The sequence below is a fragment of the Peromyscus eremicus genome, chromosome 1, assembly GCF_949786415.1.
Source record: "Peromyscus eremicus chromosome 1, PerEre_H2_v1, whole genome shotgun sequence".
NCBI classification, from domain to species: Eukaryota; Metazoa; Chordata; class Mammalia; order Rodentia; family Cricetidae; genus Peromyscus; species Peromyscus eremicus.
In genome coordinates, this window is record NC_081416.1 from 192,820,678 (window position 1) to 192,843,596 (window position 22,919).

The 22,919-nt window shown below is 37.4% G+C and overlaps 1 protein-coding gene across 1 annotated transcript in view; it reads left to right on the forward strand.

Moving 5' to 3' along the window:
* The first annotated feature begins 716 nt into the window (after positions 1-716).
* The window catches only part of LOC131902696 (vomeronasal type-2 receptor 116-like), a 49,054-nt gene continuing 26,851 nt past the window's right edge, over positions 717-22,919 (forward strand). The window contains exons 1-3 of the mRNA XM_059253703.1: positions 717-928; positions 20,748-21,039; positions 21,383-22,192. Of these exons, the coding sequence (XP_059109686.1) occupies positions 717-928; positions 20,748-21,039; positions 21,383-22,192 (1,314 nt within the window). The remainder of the gene's footprint in view (positions 929-20,747; positions 21,040-21,382; positions 22,193-22,919) is intronic.

A 22,919-nucleotide genomic window follows, 5' to 3' on the forward strand; every position in this document is an offset into this window, starting at 1 on the left:
GAGCTCTGATTGTAAACAGGAAGCTTGATTTCTGCTCAGAGAGTAAAGGGTTCATTTGAAAGTGAAGAATACAAAAAATATGACAGGGTCATTCATTTTCCCAAAGGGAGAAAGAAATTGAGTTGTAGGCATCATGTTGATCTGCAGATGAACCTGTATCACAGAAAGTGATTCTGAGACCCATACAGACAATAGTCAGAGAACAGTTACATAGGTGGTCATTGGTTCTGGAGAGCCTGAATACCCACTTATTTTTGACTGTATAGGCCCAGCATGGACCTTTTCTGGCCCTTTCCCCTAGAAGGCATGCTCTGATGTAACCTGTTAGCATTAGCCATGTTGTTTAACATGAAAAGTTTCCTTCTTCACACTTGTGGTCAAATTAGCCCAAGAGGATGTCATCCCTGAGCTCTTGGTGTCTGTTGTCTTGGCTGAAATCATGGTGCCTGTGGCTACAGACTAAGATCCACAAACATATCTCACAGCTTGTTTTTCAGATAAACACAGAGCCCCAGATGCAGAGCCTAAGGGAAGAGAGAGTTTCGGAATTCTCAATGGAAGTGGAAAGATCTTGGGTTGATAATTGTGACAGCCTCACTCATGAGCAAAGTTAGAAGCACATATGCCCACAACCATATTAGCTGAGTACAAACCTGCTGGACATTGAGATCTGCATCCAGCAGATTTATGGCTGTGTAGACACATGTATTAGTACAATGTTCTCCTGGATTTTTATTCCCTGGTTTCTGCAGATTCCTAAACTTTTGTGGGCCTATAGCAGCTCTGAGTGCTATTTCAGAATCACAGAAGAATTTCACCATGAAGGAGATGTGGTGATCGGTGCATTTTTTCCTCTTCATACATTCTACACAGGCAAAAATCTTCCTGATGACACTAAGCCAAATTTTTACGTGGACTTTTACCTACAGTAAGTGCTGTTGTTCTTTATTAATTCTTAGAGTTCAAAATTCCCATTTTGAATGGTATGCATAGATTCAAACTCCCATACTCTTTACATTTTTTATCATAACAATCCCATTTTAATTCTGATATGCTTATTTAACTATGTATTCTTGTTGATTTTCTCTCTCGGAGGGGAAGTGAGAATTTTTTTAAATTAATCTTTGCTTCCACATGTGGCAATTGTAATATCATAGTCTTAATTTATCATGTGTATTGTGCCACATGCTTTATGTTTTAGATGCTTAGAAGAAGGGTGACTTAAACAAAGCTTCACCAGTAAGTACTTTAGAGCATTCAAATTGGAATTGTGCTTAAGTAAGACAAGGTAATGCCACTAAAAGCAGTGGATTCTAAATGACTGATGTGATGCTAGAAAGAAAAATCTTGTATTTTCTATGCAGCTGATACCAAATCCCAAGTGTCAAAATTAGAATTTGTGAGTACTTCTCTGCTGTAAAAACACTTCACCTGTGTCAGAGTTTGCATCTAAATGTTTGTGTCTGATATTCTTTGGTTCTCAGGTAGGTTTTCATTTTACCTACTTGCTCCATACATTTCTAACATGTCCTTTCTCATTTTTATAAATATAGTCATATATATAGACATATCAGATTGATGGTCAACACTCTGGGCTATTTGTTAGCCTGTCCTAAATATGCAAAATTAAGGGATAGAGTCATCCAAGTCGGTTGTATTCCTTGGTCTAGTTAACAAGAAATAATCATAGTTTTTTTTTTTAAGAAATAAGTCATTCTTTATTCCACTAATATGTTTCCACATAGGTAGGGTTCCATACAATTGGAGGTGAAATAATGATATTCACAATTAATTGTGTACACAGCATGGGAACAAAGAAACACATGATCAGAGCCATGCTGAGAACCAGTGGATGAAAAATTACAATAACAAACAAGTAGTAGGATGGATTGTGGTCAGTGTGACACTGCTGTGTATTTGCTAAAACCTTGGTAGGATGCTAAGTCATCAGATCATGGAAAGTTTAGGAGAGAAAATGTTCAGATGTAAACAGTCACAGAATGTTATAATTGACATAGCAAAAATCCAGAATTGATATCTTCAGCTTTGTAGTTTGCTAAATAGAAGTATGGCTCCTCTTTTTCTCTACTCTCTAATGTCACCAGCTCACTCACCAATCTGCATCAATGTGCATTGCTTTCTTGATTGTGCAGCATGGAGTATATGACTGCAAAAGTAATAATTTCTATTATGTGAGTTTGAGTAGTATTCTTCTTCTTCATGTATAAGAATACAGTGATGTGTCAAATGACTTGACTTCTTATGACATCAAAGATAAAATCATACTATGTTTATGGAAGGAAAACTTTTTCCTACAAAAGATTAACATATGTTTACAGTAACAAATTCACTAAATATATAATTTTATACAGAATGAGACTCACAAAGGCATATATACTGCAAAGTTAAAACACTTCTGCCATGCTTCTAATTAAATGTATTGTTTTTACTTTTTAAAAGGTATTGTTCTCCCCCTCACACTTCCTGTATACTCTCGCCTTTTGCTTTTAGTCATATTTTCACACACACATAAATATGTGCTTTCATCAGTGATTTTTGTCATATTTTTCTACATGCATAAGTGTGTTCATCATGATCATCATAACTTCAAAAATATATAAGCTGTGGTTTAGCATTATGCTTCACAGCACTAGGTTTTATATGGTACAATTTATGTATAGTGGCTCAGATCCTTGTAAAACAAAACTGAACAGCATCTTCTTTATGTATCCATGGGAGTATTTTTCTTTCAAATTTACAGAAATAAATGTGATTAACTTGGTATTTCAAAGAGGATCTAATCACCTGTATATATAGTTCTTGAGTTAAGCGATTGATTAAAAATCCATGTGTCGTAAGATTATCTTTGACAATTTAGATTTTAATAGTTTGTATGTTTTTCTGTAGATACATCCCCTTTATGGATATTTTATACATTAAATGACATATGTATGTGCTTTCATGTCATTCAAAAATGTTTTATAATGCAATGCCTAATATAGATACATAGATATAGGAGAGAGAGGGAGAGAGAGAGAGAGAGAGAGAGAGAGAGAGAGAGAGAGAGAGAGAGAGAGAGAGAGATTGCAATACAATTACAATTTCTTGCTTCTCATTCCTTCCTCCAAGCCCTCCCATATAACTTCCTTGCTTTCTTTCAAATTTATAGCCTCTTTATTTCATGAATTGTTGACTGTTTAAGCTGGAAAAGCAGCACCTTGTACATAGATCAAAATTTATAATTTTTTGTTCTGATAAAGATGAAAACTTTATTATTTGAGAAGTGCAAATGGTTAAGAACTAAATTTATTCACATAAGTATATGTTATATTATTTTCAGGAATTAGAAACAGAATAACGCAACTACCAATTTGCTAGAACAATGTTAATGTAGATAAAGCCATCCTGGAGTCCTTTCTCCATGTTTCCCTTTGTGTATGTTAGCAATGAAAATGTCTCCACGCCTATATTATGTTGACTAGCCCTTTGCTCCACTGTTGGTTATGTCATCATAATTGTTCTCCCTCTTTTCATAAATTGCAGGCCTGTGGTCTTTTCTCTGAAAATAGATAGTATGGTCTTGAATGTGCTGTAAATCTTTTGGGAGGGTTTCCTGGCCCTTTTTTCATTTTTATTTCCTTGAAATTTTTCCTTTCATGTCTGCCCTTAGCTACCAAACTTTATGCATGTCAGTTTGTCTTTTTATTTTCTTTCTTTTTTCTCTGATAAAGTTTTCCTTTATATGGCTTAGAAAGTTGAATCTTGTAATATACATAAAGTTCTTGAAATGTATTTGTAGATACCCAGATAAAAAATATTTTCTGCTCAGAGTCACATGTGCTCACACACTAAAGTTCATCCCCATTGTTGCAGCAAACCAACTGCTATAAATAATTGGGTATGGAAAATTCCAATAAAGCATTAGAATGAGCAACAGCATTAGGGTTTAAATCACACATATTGGAAAAATAGTATTTATCTCAAACTGGATCTTGCAGAGTTCTACACATCACCTTGCTAACATAATTACATGACCATTTTTTTCTTTTATTGAAAATAGATTTTTTTCTCACATAATATATCCTGATTACAGTTTCTCCTTCCTCTACTCCTTGCAGTACCTCTCTACCTCTTCTCCCATTTGGACTCACTGTCTTTCTGTCTGTCATTAGAAAAGAACAGACTTCTAAGAGATAATATTGAATTATGGCAAAATAAAGTATAATAAGATAAAACAAAACTATCACATAAAAATTTATCAGGACAATCTACCAGAACACAAAGACCCCACAAGGATGCAGAAAAATTAGAGATCTACTTATTTGCACACTCAGGAATCCCATAAAAACAGTTAACTGGAAGCCATAATATGTATGCTGAGGACCTTTGGTCATGTTGATTTAGAAGGCCTGTTTACTTAGTGTCCTTCACCAGCTCTATATCTTAGAGTCTTTCTGATTCCTCCTCCACTGGATTCACAGACCTTTGAGGGGACAAATTTGATGGTGATGTCCCATTTAAGGGCTTAGTATTCAAGGCCTCTCCCTCTCTGTGTAATGTCTGTCTGTGGATCTCAGTATTTATTTTGATTTGCTGAAGAGGGAAGCTTCTCTAATAATGGCCAAACGTAGCATTGATCCATGAGTATAGCAGAATACCTTTAGGAATCATTTTATCATTTTTTTCTTTTTTTTTTTTTTTTGATAACATCTCATGGTTATACCCAAGATCCAAGAACTATCTTTTTTCTGGTTCCTGGTGACCTACACAGTGAAAAGTACATGTTCTATCTCATGGAGTGGACCTAAAATCAAATCAGTTAATGTTCAATTATGCACAGCGGCTTTGTGCCATTATTGCCCTTAGCATATCTTGCAGGCAGTACACCATTTTAGATAAAGGGTTGGTGTCTGGCTTGGTTGCCCACATTTTTTTGGTAGCACACAGAGTAACTTCCTGTACCAAAGATGCTAGAACACATGGATGAAGGCTCTATGTGAGCACTATGTCAATTTCTGTGTGGTCAATGATACGTATAGGTGTTGTCTTTGCAATGAGACCTTGATGTCAGTTTATGGAAAACAGTCCACTGTCTTGGCAATAGCCCAGGTGACTTTTCAGTTCCCATGGATCCCCTTTACACCCAACTACTCAGTTAGATGTAACCCGGCCCCAGTACTGGAGTTTCACTTGGTGACAAGCGATGGCCAGTTGGGACACTGTCTCCCCTGTTATTTGGTGATTTCATGTAGACCACATTTTCATATGTATACAGTTCAGGGATTTCTATTTTTTAAGGCTTCTATACTTCTCCTCTTCAATATTTTGCTGTCATTCACTATATTTCCTCCCTTACACCCCTGTCTCCTCCCCCTTCCTGCCAGATCTCCCATTCTAATGTCCCCATACATTCATAATTATCTATTCTATTTCCCTTCCCTAATTCTATGTGTTTTCTCTAAACCTTTACTCTGTACCTACTCTCTGTAATTCTGCAGATTATGATTTGGTTATCATTGACTTAACTCCTAATATCAACATGTGAGTACATACCATATTTGTCTTTCTGAATCTGGGTTACCTCACTCAAACTGATTTTTTTCTACTTCCATCCATTTGCCTACAAAATTTCATGATGTCATTTTTAAACCACATTGTGTAAATGTACCGTATTTGCTTTATTTATTCTTGTGCTGAGTGATATATAGACTGTTTCCAGTTTCTAGGTATTATGAATAAAACCACAATGAACAACACTGTGAATGTGTCTTGGTGGTAGCATGCAGTGTCTTTGTGGCATATGTCTAAGACTGGTATAGCAGGATCTTAAGGTAGATTGATTCATATCTTCCTGAGGAACTGCCATACTGCTTTCCATAGCAGTTGTACCATTTTTACTCCCACCAGCAATGGAGGAGTAGTCCTCTTATGCCACATCCTGGCCAGCATGTGCTGTCACTTGTGTTCTTGGTCTTAACTATTCTGACAAGTGTAAGATAAATTCTCAAAGTAGTTTTGATTTGAATTTCCCTGATGACTAAGAATGCTGAACATATCAAGCATTTCTCAGCATTCTGAGTTTTCTCTATTGAGAATATGCTATTTAGACTGATAGCTAAACATTTTGTAGATAGAGATAGACCTTAGAACACACAGTTCTAAATGGGCTGTCTCTACCAAATCTCTCCCATTGGAGCTCATGGAACACTATGGAAAAGAAGACAGAAAGAGTCTAAGAGCCAGAGAGAATGGAGGACATCAAAAGAAAAAGGCCCTCTGAATCAACTGAGCGAGGCTCAAATGAAATCACAAATACTGCAACAACATAAACTGAGGCTACATGGGTCTGAACCAGGTCTTCTGTATAAATACTATAACTTCCAGCTTACTATTTCTTATACTCCTGATTGTGGGAATGAATGGGTATCTGATTCTTGTGACTACTCCTGGGTCTCTTTTCCTTCTGTTTGCTCACCTTGTCCAGTGTCAATGTGATGGTTTTTATTTCATCCTACCATATTTCAGTTTCTCATTTTTGTTGTTATCTCCTAGAAGTCTATGTTTGTTTTCTAATGAGAGACAGAATAGGAGTGAATCCTGAGGGGAGGGGAGAGGAGGGGAGTAAGGGCTAAGGGGAGTAGAGAGAGGGTAGCCTATAATCAAGATATGTTGTATGAGAAAATTATTCATTTTCATTAAACTAAAACAAAAAACTCAAAATGAGAGAGAATTCCCTGTTAGATTCTTATGACAATTTGTAATTGGATTGTTTCTTTGATATCCAGTTATTTTGAGTTTCTACCTCATGTGTAGTTGATAAAAATATTTTCACATTGTATTTGCTGCTTCTTTGTCCAAATGATGGTTTCCTCTGCCTTGTAGAGGTTTTTCAGTTTCATTACATACTATTTTATTAATTGCTCATGTGAGTGCCCATGCTAATGGTGTTCTTCTCAGGTCTTCTCCTGTACCAAAGAGTTGAAGACTGTTCTTCACTTTCTCTTCTATATGGATCAGATCAGTATATCTAATTTTAGATTGAGGTCCCTGATCTCTTTGGAGATGAATTTTGTAAATGGTGGTAAATGTGGATCTATTTGGATTCTTCAACATGCAGCCACCCAGTATTACCCACATCATTGCAGTACTTTTTCCAGTGTGTATGTCTGTCCTTTATATCTAAAGCAGGTGTCCATACATGTGTAGAATTACGACTGAATGCTCAATTTTATTCCATTTATCAATGTGTCATTTTTGTTCCAATGCCATGTTGTTTTATTATAAAGTGCTTTTAAGGCACTTTGAAATCTGGACAGTGACTATTCTTTTATTACTCAGAATTGTTTTAGCTATCCTGCGCTCATTTGTTTGTTTTCCCACATAAATCTTAGAATCATCCTTCCAAGTTCTCTGAAGACTTGTGTTGGAATTCTGTTGGATATTTCATTCAATATGTAGATTTCGTTTGATAGGATGTGCGTTTTTACTATGTTAGTCCTACTGGTTAACAATCAGAGATGGGATATCTCTCCATCTATTGATATCTTCTTCATTTTCTTTCTTCAAGTGTCTTTAAGTTTCTACTATACACGTCTTTCCCTTCCTTGGTTGTAGTTACCCCAAGATGTTTTGTGTGATTTGAGACTATCGTAAAAGATGGTGGTTCTCTGGTTTCCTTCTTATATCATTTGTCATTTGTATATAGGATGGCTACTAAATTTTCTGTTAATTTTGTATGCATTTACTTTGATGAAAGAGTTTGTCAGCTGTAGGAAAAATTTCCATTGGAATTTTTAGGGTCCCTTTAATATACTAGCATATTGTCTGCAGGTAAGATAATTAGACTTCTTCCCTTCTCATTTATACCCCCTCAATGTACTTCTTATATCTTATTGGTCTAGCTAAGACTTCAAGTACTATATTGAGTAGGTCTGGAGGAAGTGAACAGCCATGTGTTGTTCTTCGTTTTAGCAGAGTTCCTTTGAGTTTCACTCCATTTAGGTTGATGTTGGCTCTGTGTTTGCTGTAAACTACCTTTATTGTGTTTATGCTTGTTCCTTTTATCACTAATCTCTCTGGGACTTTTGTCATGAAAGGATGTTGCATTTTGTAACAGGAGTGTTCTGCATCTAATAAATGACCTGCTGAATATTTGCTTGAGGGGTCTATGGGTCACAAAGTAAATGTGTAGAATTGGGTAGGAGAAGAGATTCACACAATCTGAGGGTGAATCAGGATGGCTTCCAGCAGCATTTAATTGAAAAAAGAATACACTCTTTATGCTCTACATTTGCACATAGAATTAAATGGGATAAAAGGGGCATGTGAGCTGGGGTATGGCTTGAGATGAGGGGTTGAGGAATCTAGCATTGATTGTAACAATAAGCACCAGTCTTAAGTTAATGAAAGAGCTACATGTCCCCCTTACCAGAGGTAAGAGAATGACTTTTTTAGCAAGTCCTCAGGTGCCCAGAGAAATGTAGACCCTTATCCAAACTCCTGACTTTGGAAGAAGGGCTTGTGGGTACCAGATGCTATACTAAAATTTCTTAGTCTTACTCAATGGTCCTGTTATCCTCATGATATCCCATGGGGGAAGGTTCTGGTGTCTTACTTTTTTTCCAATATATGGTGCCATTCTGATTTTCTTATATTTATTAGCTGAACTCTTATCTGTAATAGTCTCAGGGTCTGGACCTGAATTATAGACATTTCATCCTTGAGAACAGGTGTGTCTAGTGAATCTCTAACTTTCCTGTTCTTGGTGTAATTAGGAGGGGTTTCTGGTTCTGAGGTTGTGGGGATTTTTTCCAAATAATTATTTTGTTTAGAGAGCTACCATTGTAAACATTTCCATCCTTTACCACAGCTTGCACAAAAATTTCTGAAATGGAAAGGCATTAATAATGAGGATCATTAAAGGTGAAAGTAAAAAGGTGTTAGAGAAGTGTGGTCTACATTGTTGAAATGCTGGAACTTGGTCAAGCAACAATACTTTGCCATGGGTTCCATGCCAATGATCATGTGCTATTTTTCTGTTTATATGGTTCATTATATTTATCAGCTAATGTTTGTTGAACCACTTCTGAATCTCTGGGATAAAGTTTACTTGATTATGGTGAATGATCATTTGACATATACCTGAATTCTTTTTGCAAATATTTTATTGAAACTATGTGCCTCAATATTCATAAGGGAAATGGTCTGTAATTCTCTTTCCTGTTGGGTCCTTACATTGTTAATCACACCAATTAAATACAAAGCTACTACCACAGTTTAAAGTCAAATTTGAAGCAAGATTTAATACCCAGATGGAAGGGCGCTGGCCAGGTCCATACCCATGTTCCTGGAAAATGGACCAGAATAAAGTATGGCAAGGGCTTCAGAATGAAAACCCATAATACATTTCATTTCCCAACAGGTCCAACTATAGGTAAACATATATCCTGACTGTTTCTTGCCTATGTACCTCCCACCCACATGTGATCAAGCACATCCAGAGTTTATGGGTCAAAGAAACTTATTTAGGGGAGTGAAAACAAATGGCTTGTTACCTTCCATAAAAAATAGCCTCTAGCATTTCAGGAATTATCTGCGCTTGGGCAAGGGGCTTGAAGATCAGAGGCACTTTTTGTTTAATGTATCTCTAAAGCATAGTAATTAAAACTTAAAATGTAACTTTGGCTCTCACATTTCTGCTTGAGTTGTTTCTTGAGTCAAATCCTTGACTCTGTGATGGGTACCTGTCTATATTGTGATCTAGTAACCATCAGCTTAATGGTACCCAAAGAGGAATTATCATTTAGTTAAAATATCACTGACGCAAGAGCAAATGGCAATCATCAGAAGCAGAATGGCCAAAGGGCCTTGTGATGGCTGACAGAGAATGGGGACCAGTTATTTACTTCATCTTAGGTCCCCTTTTTTACAATGACTTTATTTTAGTACACCCAGGTTATTTCTAATGATCTCTGAGTAGTTTGTATAGAAACAATGATTTTCTCTTAAAGCTATATAATAACCTCTCTGTTTTAAGTAGAGCATGTTGAGTGCCCTATCATAACCCTACCCAACTATTGAAACTAATGAATCCACCTATTGACAGATCTGAGTCTACTTGATTTTAACATATACCCTTTCTGTATACCAATGGACACTATAGGTAGCTATTTTGTCCTTTATGCCAGGGAGTTTTCTTTTGATCTAACATTCTAGCCTTTTGGGGCACAAGGGTTAATGCATTCTTTCTTGTAACTACTTCCTGCTGAAACTAGGACATTGTCATCAAGGCCCAGGAAGGCTGAAATGCTACTTAAAGCAAAGAGAGAATTCAGGCAATGGAGCATTCATCAGAAACATCAGCTTTTCTGACCCATCTGGAGACAGGGAGCATTCACATCAGCTGGATTGGACCACATCAGATTTCAGCAAGTCCAGGGCTTGCAGTCATTTGAAACAGGTTGCAGTCAGCAGCTGATGCTTGGATGTATCTGTCACCCAAATGGAAATCTGTTGGAACACATATAGACTAGAGACAGAAGTTAAAATTTAGGAAATTAAAGGAAAATCTTATATTTGGAATTTTCTGGGCAATTAATCCTAGTAGTTGGAGAATGGGAGGCACCCCAGGACTAGGAGAGAGAGGGAGAAAGAGAGAAAGATTCCATCTTTGGGAATAGACAGGTAGGGAAAGTTAGACTGTGTTTATCTGGGGTTCCTTTGAACTGTGAAAGGTGTATGTAAGTCTTATCACTCCCTATATCCTCTGAAGCTTACATGATGTTTTCTTAGTTTACAAAAAGCCATACCAGTTTTAGACATGTTAGCATTAACAATCTGTACTGAAATCTGTATTGTAGAAAAAGCATATATACCAATCTGTACTGAAATCCACTGTAGGCATATGGTTCTCTCTCAATTGACAGTTCACTAATAACCACTCAGAGGCTTAATACTACTTACAAATGTTCAGCCCATAATTCAGTCTTATTAGTAACTAGTTCTTACATTTAAATTAACCCATAATTCTTAGCTCTGTTTAGCCACATGGCTTGATACATTTTCTCAGTATGACATTCTCATCTTGCCTCCTCTATTTGGCTGGTGACTCTTGATTCTACTCTTCTCCTTCCCAGCGTTCTCAGTTTGGCCACCTCACTTATACTTCCTGCCTGGCCACTGGCATTTCAATATTTTATTAAACCAATTCAAATGACAAATCTTTACAGTGTACTAGAGGTTTATTCCACAGCAATCCACATTGTAGAAAAAGGTGGTAACTGGTGTCTGTAAAGCAGCTGCAGTAGACTCACACATTTGACTTCTAGCAAGAGCTATAAATTTGGGATAAAAAGCATGAACACTTTTGCTCTGTCCAGAGAGCCAGATACAGATTGGAAAAAAATGTCTTTAGCCCAATGAAAAGCATCTTTAAGTTTATACTTACAAGACATCAAAAAGAAATCTAAAATCATTTTTTTTGGTTGCATATGTGTCTGCTTGAGTGACTTTATTATCAATTGTTGATGAATTACAGCTTTCATGGGATCATCCAAACAGACTGTCTTACTCTATGACTCTTTTTTTCTTGGCATACAGGTCCTTTGCTTATTTAGTTAGAGTTACCCCAAGGTATTATATATCATTTGTGGCTATTGTAAAGGGTGATGTATCTCTGATTTCCTTCTCAGCCTGTTTGTCAGCTGTATATAGGAGGGCTACTGATTTTTTTATAGTTAATCTTGTATCCTGCTACATTGCTGAAGGTGTTTATAATCTATATGAGTTCCTTGGTCGAATTTTTTGGGTCACTTATGTATACTATCATGTCATCTGCAAAAAGTGAAAGCTTGACTTCTTCCTTTCCAATTTGTATCCCCTTGATCTCCTTATGTTGTCTTATTGCTTTGGCTAGAACTTCAAGTACTATATTGAATAATATGGGGAAAGTGGATAGCCTTGTCTTGTTCCTGATTTTAGTGCAATCGCTTTGTGTTTTGCTCCATTTACTTTGATGTTGGCTGTTTTCTTGTTGTAAATTGCCTTTATTATGTTTAGGTATGTTTCCTGTATTCCTGATCGCTCCAAGACCTTTATCATGAAGGGGTGTTGGATTTTGTCAAATGCCTTTTCAGCATCTAATGAGATGATCATGTGTTTTTTTTTTCTTTCAGTTTGTTTATATGGTGTATTGCATTGACAGACTTTCATATGTTGAACCACCCTTACATGTCTGGAATGAAGCCCACTTCATTATGATGAATAATTGTTTTGATGTGTTCTTGGAGTCTGTTTGCCAGTATTTCATTGAGTATTTTTGTATCAATGTTCATGAGGGAGATTGGTCTGTAGTTCTCTTTCTTTGTTGCATCTTTGTGTGGCTTGGGAATCATGGTAATTGTAGCCTCATAGAAGAAGTTTGGTAATGTTCCTTCTGTTTCAAATGGTGACATAACTGGATGTCAACATGTAGAAGGCTACAAATAGATCCATATCTGTCACCATGCACAATACTTAAGTCCAACTGGATCAAAGACCTCAACATAAATCCAGTTACTCTGAACCTGCCAGTTCTGCAGCCACTCAGACCCAAATAAACACACACATAGGCTAATATGCCATTGGTAGCTGAAGTTTTTCTGTGTCCCACTCAGTCTGCAGCTGCTCAGACCCAAGAAAACACACACAGGATTATATTACTTAAAACTGTGTGGCAATTAGCTCAGGCTTATCATTGACTAGCTTTTATATTTAAACTCAGCCAATTTCTGCTAATCTGTATGTTGCCATGTGTTCTGTGGCTTTACCTGTGTGCCATTACATGCTGCTCCCTAAACAGCAGGCTGGCATCTCCTCACCTCGAAATCTAAAATCTTTAGGTTGGGACTGAACAATAAGTAGTCTCTGTGCTCTGCCAGCTTATCAGAACTTCAATGACCAATGTTCAAACTCTGAGCTTCTGAAATCTTAGTCTAACAAGAGCATAAGAGGAGAAAGAAATCTGAAACCTTTTGCATTTTACCATACCTTAAATCATGTACTTATACCCTTACATCTTGCATTTAAATCTTAAATCACTTTCTGTAACCCTCAGTATTTATTTAAGCTTTCAGCTCCTCAGACCTTCATATACCTTAGAACATTTTCTTAGATCATCCAAACTTGCATAGACTTTAACATTTTTTTCTTTCCATCTAATCATTTATCAGAGACACAATAGTTATTACTTAGATTAGTCATTGCAAATCGTGTTACTTTATTTGAAAGTTCCATCTGAAACCTGTTTATCTTTTAATATAAAGCCTGTTAGTAAGGCAAATATGTCTGTCTTTTCTCTACAAGATAACTAACAGCTTTAGAAAAAGCAAAGCTTGATTTTTACATATGAAATTAACTAACACAATGGCTGTAGACTTTGCAAAGTACTTGCTTACCTGCTACTGCAAAGCTGACAAAGCTATAGTTAGCCTACCTGGCAATATCATCAGAGATCTGAGAAGAATAAATTATATCAGAAAGTGTAATCCAAATGGCCCATGTATCACTTAAAATAACAGAGACAAGTCCATTAACTAGACGGTTATGTCAGGCTCCTCCATGGAGATCCATGGTGATCTCCATGACACTGGTAGCAGAGGTAGCAGGACAGAATCAGTCTTTGGCTGCCAGGTCCAGTAGGTGAGAGGTTTTCTTGAGGAGGCAAGATATGGGGAATGCTAATTACTTTATTCTGGTATGGTGAGAAAATCAACTCTTTAGTTTCCTACATGCCCACAGTTTGGCTGGGTACTGGCAGCAGATGCTGCATTGGTGCAGTCTTTCCCAGTGCTTAACATTACCACAATCCAGGTGGAGACATATTGGTGTCCTGTTATTTTCTTTAGAGACCTCAGAGTAACTGCCAGGATCTGGGAGTCTCTGTCATAGTAAGCCTTTTCCATAAAACTACTCTGATTTTCATCAGAGAGCCTTCATCCAGCAAGTGATGGAAGTAGACACAGAGATCCAAAGCCAAGCACTGGGCCAAGCCCTGGCAGTCCAGTTGTAGATAGGGAGGAGGGATTTTATGAGCAAGTGGGTCAAGATAATGATGGGGAAATCCACAGAGAAAGCTGACCTGAACTAGTGGGACCTCATAGACTCTAGACTGACAGCTAGGGAGCCTGCATGGGACTTACTGAAGCCTCTGCATGTGATTGACAGTTTGTAGCTTGGTATATTTGTGGGGCCCCTAGCAGTGGGTTTAAGACCTTCCTCTGGCACTTGAGCTGACTGTTTGGAATCTATTTCCCATGCTGCCTCATCTTGATATGCCATGTTTTGTGGACTCCCATGGGAGGCATGAACGTTTCTAAATGAAGGAGTGGATGGGAGGTAGAGGGAGGAATTGGAAAGAGAGGAGAGAATGGAAATTGGTATAAAAACATTTTAAATCCCATATTCAACAGATCTCTGGCAAGTACAAGGACCATAATCTATTAAGTATATCTGAGCTAAACAAAACCAGGCTTAACCTTGAAAACATATCTAATATGACTAAAAGTTTGGTTATTATAGATAATTAACTACAAATCTGTATTTCTTAACTATACATTACATTTTTAAATGAGCTGCACAGGTATAATACCCAAAACAATATAGTATAACAAAAATAACCTTAATTTTTATCAATATACAAAAATCTATACCAATGGGAAATATTTGAGACTAGTAGTTGTTCATTTAGTTTAAAAGTAGATTCAATAATCTGTCCTTTCCTATACCCCCACTTTCTTAGAAAAAGATCCCTGAATCTAATCTCCTTTGTTTATTTTCCTCCCAGACCATGACCAATAACATCTTATAACCAACCCCCCTAAACAATGACAAACATCCACCAAATGTCCAAAAACCAACCACCCTACCTCTTGGTGATGTGGGCTTCATGTTTTCTAGACTGCTTCCAGTTATCTGGTGGTGACAGCATCTCTAGGCAACCCTTAAATAATTAGACTAATGATCAAGTCCTGGGAGAGTTAATCATAACAAAACTCTTATGAGGACTCTGTCACCATCAAGATGGGTACCAAATATAGTCACATTTTTCTTAATTATACTTACAGTTTATAATAAGTTATTAGCTTTCATAAAACTAGGACATGTGGGGTAGGAAATGAGGTAGCCTAGAGGCTAGCATTGCCCTTGACAAGTTAATAACACCACAGCCATATGTTCATTGAAGGGCCATACATTTTTCTTTTGCCAGAATTAAGGAGAATGACTCTCTTTATATAAAGCAGAAAATTTCCTCAAACCTCTGAGGGAACAGAGGCTTTTGTCTAAATGCCTGAATTTGGGGAAATGAATTTATAACTTTATTTCTGTTAAGTTTGAGCTTTAAAAAATAGCATTTTCTGAAACTGAAGCTCTTTTTAGTATCAAAATAAAATTCTTAATGCATAGACAGAGTCCACAGTGAGGGAGAAACTTCCTGGTCCTTTTATAGTACACCATTACAGATTACAACAGTTTATTTTATGACTCAGTTTATCAAAAATAACTTAAGCTTAACAAAGTTAGAAAAAACAAGGAAGCTAGACATATATTCTTAAGCATAAATAGACCTTAGGTAAGAAAGACATTCTCTAAGCCAGTGGTTCAACTTTCCCAATACTTTGACCAATCAATACAGTTGCCCAAGTTGTGGTGACTCCTTAACTACAAAATCCTTCCTGTTGCCATTTCACAACTGCAATTTTGTCAGCATAATGACTCATAGGCTGAGAAGCTGCTCCAAGCACTTTGCCAGACTGCTTAGGTCATTGTTTTGGTGCATCATAAGATAAGAATATCACAGTTTCTGGTGGTTAGAATTTGATACTCCTACCTCTGGCCTTAATTTTAACATTTTATTTATTTTAAGTTCAAATATTACTGATATAAATTTTTATAAACTTAAAATATGCCATAGCCTTACAAATTTAAATATTTTTAAATCTGTTCCTTAAAAAATGTCCATTTTTAATTTAAATTTTTTGTAAAACTCTTGAATTTCTTCTTTAAAAAAGTTTGAAACCTCTCAATTGTGTGTTCCCACAACATCAGAAATAAAGTACCCTTTTTACCTCAAGAATGTGAAAACAGGGCATAACCACAATCTGCATAAAGCCAAATCATACTCCAATAGGGTGAATATTCTATAACTCAATACCTGAGATTTGCTCACAATTCTTTGAGTTTTCCCTCTTTGGCCCCATCCTCATGAACATATATATAACCTGCCTTCTAGATCTCAGTCTACTCCATTTCATTGCGTTTGTTGCTTCTGGTGAATGTCACTTGGCATCAGCATTTCCAAAACTGCTTAGGTACACCATTGCAACTGGGCTCTCTTTAAGAACTCTAGCCCTGCCTAATATTTGCAAAATTATTTTCCCATGATCCCCTCGTGTATTTAAAACTGTCACCTGCATGACTCATAAATTGTAAAGTTTCCAGAGCAAGGTACATTCTTGCATATGAAAACATGGAGGTACAGTTTTAATACCTTATTAAACAAACATTTTTAAATTCTATCTTTCATAAACCTTGTTTTCAAGATAGGACAGGAATTATCATACAAAAATTCACTCTATTCCAAAATATCTCGGAGACTTGTTGGCTCCTTGGTAGACTCATACCATGTGGTCACCTTTAATCAAGATAGCAGGGAAGTAAAATAACATCTGTCTTCCTAATCCCATCAAAGACAACTGACAATCATGTGGCTGCCCAAAGATGGTGAACTCACATGACATTTGCCCTCTCCAACCACTGCACAGATCGCTGCTACACACTTGGCTGCCCAAAGATGGTGAAGTCACATGACATTTGCCCTCTCCAACCACAGCACAGATCGCTGCTACACACTTGGCTGCCCAAAGATTGTGAAGTTGCATGATATCTACTCTCTCCAACACTAACCAAGATGGCTGACAGACACAAGACTGACCAATGAAGGTGCAACCACCTGAAATCCACCTCCAACACTACAAAAGTTGGCAATCTGCCTTGAAGCGGCCAAACTATGGGGGTAATCTAAGATGGAATCATGCCCAAGGTTCCTTTAAAATTACCCATGCATAGATTTTTTAACTATCAACTCCCAGTGTCACTAATTTTAAGTTTTTTCAAGATTTTACAAATGTTTAACCATACCCAAAAAACAAACTTACTAATCTCGAGGTACATAAAGTTCACACAAACCCAGTCAAATTTTTTGGCTATTCTGCTTTTTTTTCTTTTCCCTGTCACTGTGACAAGTGGCTCAGACTGACATAGGACATAGATGAAACTTTTAAATATGCTTGGGTCTAGAGAAGGTAGAGCTATAAATCAGCTCTAGAGCCAACTTTCAAATAAAATAGAATAGCACAAAACAATTTTAATGTTATCTACACCAAAAAAGTCCTGTATCCAGTGGTCAGAAGACTCAGAGACAAATTCTGAGAACTAGCCATAGAAATAGCCATGACAGCAGTGGTGACTGGTTGCTGTTGGCAGCAGAGAAAAAAAAAACTATCAAATCTATTTCTATCTCAGCTTCATACTGGCAATAAAACTTATAGACACACCAGAAAACACAGACAAAACTTCCCAACAACACATGGAGACACAACTCTTGAGAGAAATAGACAGCTAAACTTTCCAACAAAACTTACAGACACACCAGAAAACAGAGACAAAACTTTCCAAAAAGACAAACAAAACTCTCCCCAGGAACTAAAACTTTCCAATCAGAGCCAGAACCAGAACCAGATGGGCAAGTGGCATCTAGCTACATGCCCTGGATGGGAGAATATTGGAGTATTGGGGTATGAGGTATTGGGGTCCCATTGAATCCCTTCCATGTCCCAGATAGGGTTCCCACAAAACAGGACCAAACTATGATTCACCAGGAGGCATCCACGGATGTTTGCTGCTTTTCTCAGCATAGCAGTTCTCATTGATAATCTGCAAATGGAAGGCAGCCTTGGAGCCTTAGAACATCTCAAGGCACATGCCTCCTAAAGCAGCCCCTTCAGCCCGGGTGGTCTGAATCTAGCTGGTAGCCTCCAGAAAATGTTAACCCCACCGACAGAGAATAAGAGCATGACTTATGCCAAATTAGAAGCAAGCTTTAATTAAATACTATCCAGGTAGATGGGCTTTGGCCAGGTCCATACCCAGGTTCCTAGAAAATAACCCAGAATCAAGTATGGCAACGGTTTCAGATGGAAAACCCATACTTCAGTGCATTTCCCATCAGGTCCAATCAGGGCTAAGTACATATCAGGATTATTTCTTGTCTATGTACCTCCCCCCCACATGTGATCAAGAACATCCAGTGTTGCTGGGACAAACAAACTTGTTTAGGGGAGTGAAAATGTGTGGCTTGTTATTTCCCATAAACAATAGCCCCCAGCTCAATTTCTAGGACTTTCCCTTCAGGTTGTCTTCTCTCCTGTGCTCATACCCATAACATCTATGCAACTGCACACACACACACATACACACGCACACACACACACGCACACGCACACGCACATGCACACACATGCACGCACGCACGCATGCATGCATGCACGCACACACAAAGGCACACAACACATGCAAGCACTCATGATACACACAAATCCCTTTTATACCCAGAAAGATTAAAAAATAGTTTAGAAAAGACAAGTTGAGGAGATAATTTGAATATATTTGATGTTATTCTATGAAATATTATCTTAGAAAATGGGTGGCTAAAACAAGACTACTGTCTTTGGGGCTGGAGAGATGAAGTGGTTAAAAGCACTTTCTGCCATCAGAACACTGGGTTTCAATTCGCTGTTTCTATAAGGCAGCTCACATTTCCAGGAACCCAGCATCCTCTTCTGTCTTTCACAAACATAGCATATATGTGGTGTACATCACTCATGCAGGCAAAAAAAAAAAATGACATATTAAATAAATCTTAAATCTGAAAGAAATACAGGGTTTTCATAATTGAAGTGGCTGAAAGACCATCCAACCAAAAGGAGATTTAATAATTCTAAGGGCCTGTTTCCTGATTTAGAGTAGAATTTTATTACTTCAAGTAATACATGGAAGACAAATAAAGTAAGCTCCTTGGAGCATTTTATTGAGATCGTTGGTGCTGGAGAGAGGGTTCAGAAAACCCAGGTTCAGTTGCCAGCATCCTTGAAACAGCTTACAACCATTTCTAGCTCCAGTTCCAAGGAATATACCTTGTTTTTGCCTGCTGCTAGCAGGCATGTACATGTTACAGAGGCATACATGTTGATAAAACTCCTGTATATATAAAACAAACAAAAATAAATTCATGAAAATAAAACAATAATGGGTATTATACCAAAAGCTCTTACTTAGTTTACATTACATAGAATGCCTATTCTAATTCCAGGTATTCATGGGAATATACTAAAACATGATTTAAAAACACAGGCAATTTTGCATGAGAGATTTGTCTTTATTATTTTTTTTAAATATTCTTCTATCATATATTACGTCCTGACTGCAGTCATCTCCTCTCCTCCAGTCCCACTTCCTGTCTCCCTCCTTCTACTCCTCCTCTGTTTTCCTTCAGAAAAGAGCAGGTCTCCTGAGGATATTAACCAAAAATGGCATATCAAATTACAGTAAGACTAGGCACACTGTTCCTACTAAGTCTGGACAAGGCAACCTAGTAAGAGGAAAAGGGGCCCCCAACATAGACAAAAGAGTCAGGCAGCCTGCTTCCACTGTTTGGAGTCTAACAAGAAGATTAAGCTATGAAACCATAACATACAAGAAGAGGACCTAGGTCAGACTCATGCAGGCTTCATGATTGTCAGGCCAGGTTAGTTGATTTTGGGGTTTTTTGTGTGTGGTGTCTTTGACCCTCTCATTCCTACAATCCTTCTTCCCTCTCTTCTGTAGGATTTCTCAAGCCCTGCTTCATGTTTGACTGTGGGTGTCTACATCTGTTTCCATCACTTCCTGGATAAAGCATATCTGATGACAATTGGGCTAGACACCACTCTATGAGTACCGAAGAATATCTTTAGCATCACTGCATTGACTTTTTTGACAGTCTTGTCTGGTTCTATCCTATGTCTCTGGGCTATCCAGCCTCTAGGTCCTGCCACTCCAGGCAGTGTATTGGTTCTCTTTCATGTTATGAGTCTCAACTGGACCAGTCATTGGTTGGTCATTCCCACAATTTCTGTGCCACATGTACCACAGCACATCTTGTAGGTAGGACAAATTGTAGGCTTGAAGGTTTTGTAGCTGGATTGGTACCTTCATCAGTCCAATGGAGGCTCAGACTCTATATATCACTTACTACGTGTTTTAGCTTGGGTCAAACTCACAAATTTTGGGGGTCTCCATTGCACTAGGTTTCTACCTTGCACTCCAAATGCCTCCCAATTCCAGTTTTCTCTCCCAGTATTCTCTTCATCCATCTTCATTTCACGTGATTCCTCCTGTTTCTGTCCCCACTCACCCCCAGTCAACCCATAATATCTATTTTATTTCTGCTTCTCAGAGAGATTCATCAATTCCCCTGAGCTCTCCTTGTTATTTAGTCCTTCTGGGTCATGGATTGTTACATGATTATTCTTTTTTTTACAGCTAATGTCCATGTGTAAGTAAGTACATCCTAGAAATAAGCACAGACATTTAAACTAGAAAAACAATTGCATTAAATCCACATGTGTGTGATATATGTATTCCTCCTGTATATTTTTATGCCATCTATTCAGGTATAATTTTAAGAACTACCAATTTGTTCTGGCCCTGGTTTTTGCCATTGAGGAGATCAACAGGAACCCCCATCTTTTACCCAACACATCTCTAGGATTTGATTTTCGTAATGTACCATATGCTGAAAGGGACATACTTGAGAATGCCTTTATTTGGATAACAGGTCTAAAAGACTACATTCCTAATTACAACTGTAGAAAGAAGAGTAAGTCAGCTGCTGTACTTACAGGAACAACATTGGCAGCATCTGCACAAGTTGGGACACTGTTGCAACTCTACAAAACACCACAGGTGAGGAAGGGTATTGTGTGGAACAGGGATCTTGGTATGCCTTGTAAACATTTCAGAAATCTCAAAGGTAAAGGAAAGACACTTATAGTATTCAGCTACCAAGGTACCCATTGATATATACATATTTTTATTGCTCAGAATGGAAAAGAAAGTGTGGTCCAGACAAGGAGGCTTATGAAAGCTGTTAACTTGTCAGTAATTTTCTAGAAACCTTACTCAGAGATATGCCACTAAAGCAGAATGCGTCCATCTTCACACTGATCATCCCATCTGTTACCTCAGGACTTAGATAGTTTCTATTCCAGCATTCTTCCTATTGTGTCCAATTCTGTTTTCTCTTCAGCTTACTTTTGGACCTTTTGATCCTATCTTGGGTGACCGAAGACAGTTTTCCTCTCTCTACCAGATGGCCCCAAAGGACACATCTATATCACTTGCTGTTCTTGCTTTGATGCTTCATTTCAAGTGGTCCTGGGTTGGTCTGATTCTCCCAGATGACCATAAAGGGACTCATTTTGTGTCAGAATTGAGAAAAGAATTGGAGAGTAATAGAGTCTGCATAGCTTTTGTGGAAATGATTCCAGGCACCTGGACTTCATTTTCCAATAAATTCTGGAAAAATCTGGGGAAGATCCAAAATTCATCAGCAAATGTGGTAATCATTTATGGAGATACTTATTCTCTACAAGGTTTAATGAGAAACATTGGGCAACTGTTAATGACAGGGAAAGTGTGGGTCTTGAATGCTCAGTGGGATTATACGAACCATGCTGATTATTTCCTTTTAGACTCATTCCATGGCAGTTTTATTTTTTCACACCACCTTGAGGAGAGTTTTGAGTTTACAAATTTTATCAGAACAGTTAATCCTTACAAATACCAAAAAGACAATTACCTTCCTAAGCTATGGTTTTTGTTCTTTAAATGTGCATTTTCTGAGCTTGATTGTCATCTTTTGGAGAACTGCCATCCCAATGCTTCCTTGGATTTATTGCCTAGACACATTTTTGACATTGTAATGAGTGAAGAGAGCTACAATATATACAATGCTGTGTATACTGTGGCCCATAGTCTTCATAAGATGAGTCTTCAGCAAGTAGAAATACAACAATACAGAAGTGGGAAACAACAAATGGAATTTTTCCCCTGGCAGGTACCATCATTTCCATTGTTTTAGAGATTCTCAGATATGTTGTCAATAGCCACAGGGGATTTTGTCTGCCTATAAATTGATGCTGACCATTAGGATAGTATCCCTGAAAGGAGGAAATGAGCTTAGTCAATTTTAAGTTTGTATCATAAAGAGCCTTATCATCTTCTCATGGCAAGAGATTTAATAAGAAAGAATATGAATTCCCTCAAATTTTTTGCAAAGTGAAATAGAGAAAATTACAGATTCTTAATAGTTTGGTAGCAATGATAACTACCACAATGATTTTATATCTAATGACCACATTTACTTAATCATTGGATCTAAATGTCCTCAATTTCCACACTGAAGTTCTGAATATATTTTGGAAGTAAATAGGTGTGACTAGTTTTCAAGTAAGTCTACAGTTGACTCAATAAACACACACTGATCACTTACCTGACCTTGGTTCAGCATTTTCTCTTAAAGCTGACTGACCTTCATGAGCTAATCATAAAGTGATTCCTGTACCAGTAAGGGTCAATACCCAATCACTTCAAAGCACATTCAACTACAGCTGGAATTCCTCTAACCCTGCTTAAAAGGAGCCTGCGAGCTTCTCTTTGGGTCACTATTTGAAAATTTGTCATATTGTTTGACCTCAGAATGCTAGAATTTTTATTCTTGAGAAATTAAACATTTCTAATTTTTAAAAAAGCTGTCTTATACACATAAATATTATATTTGTTAT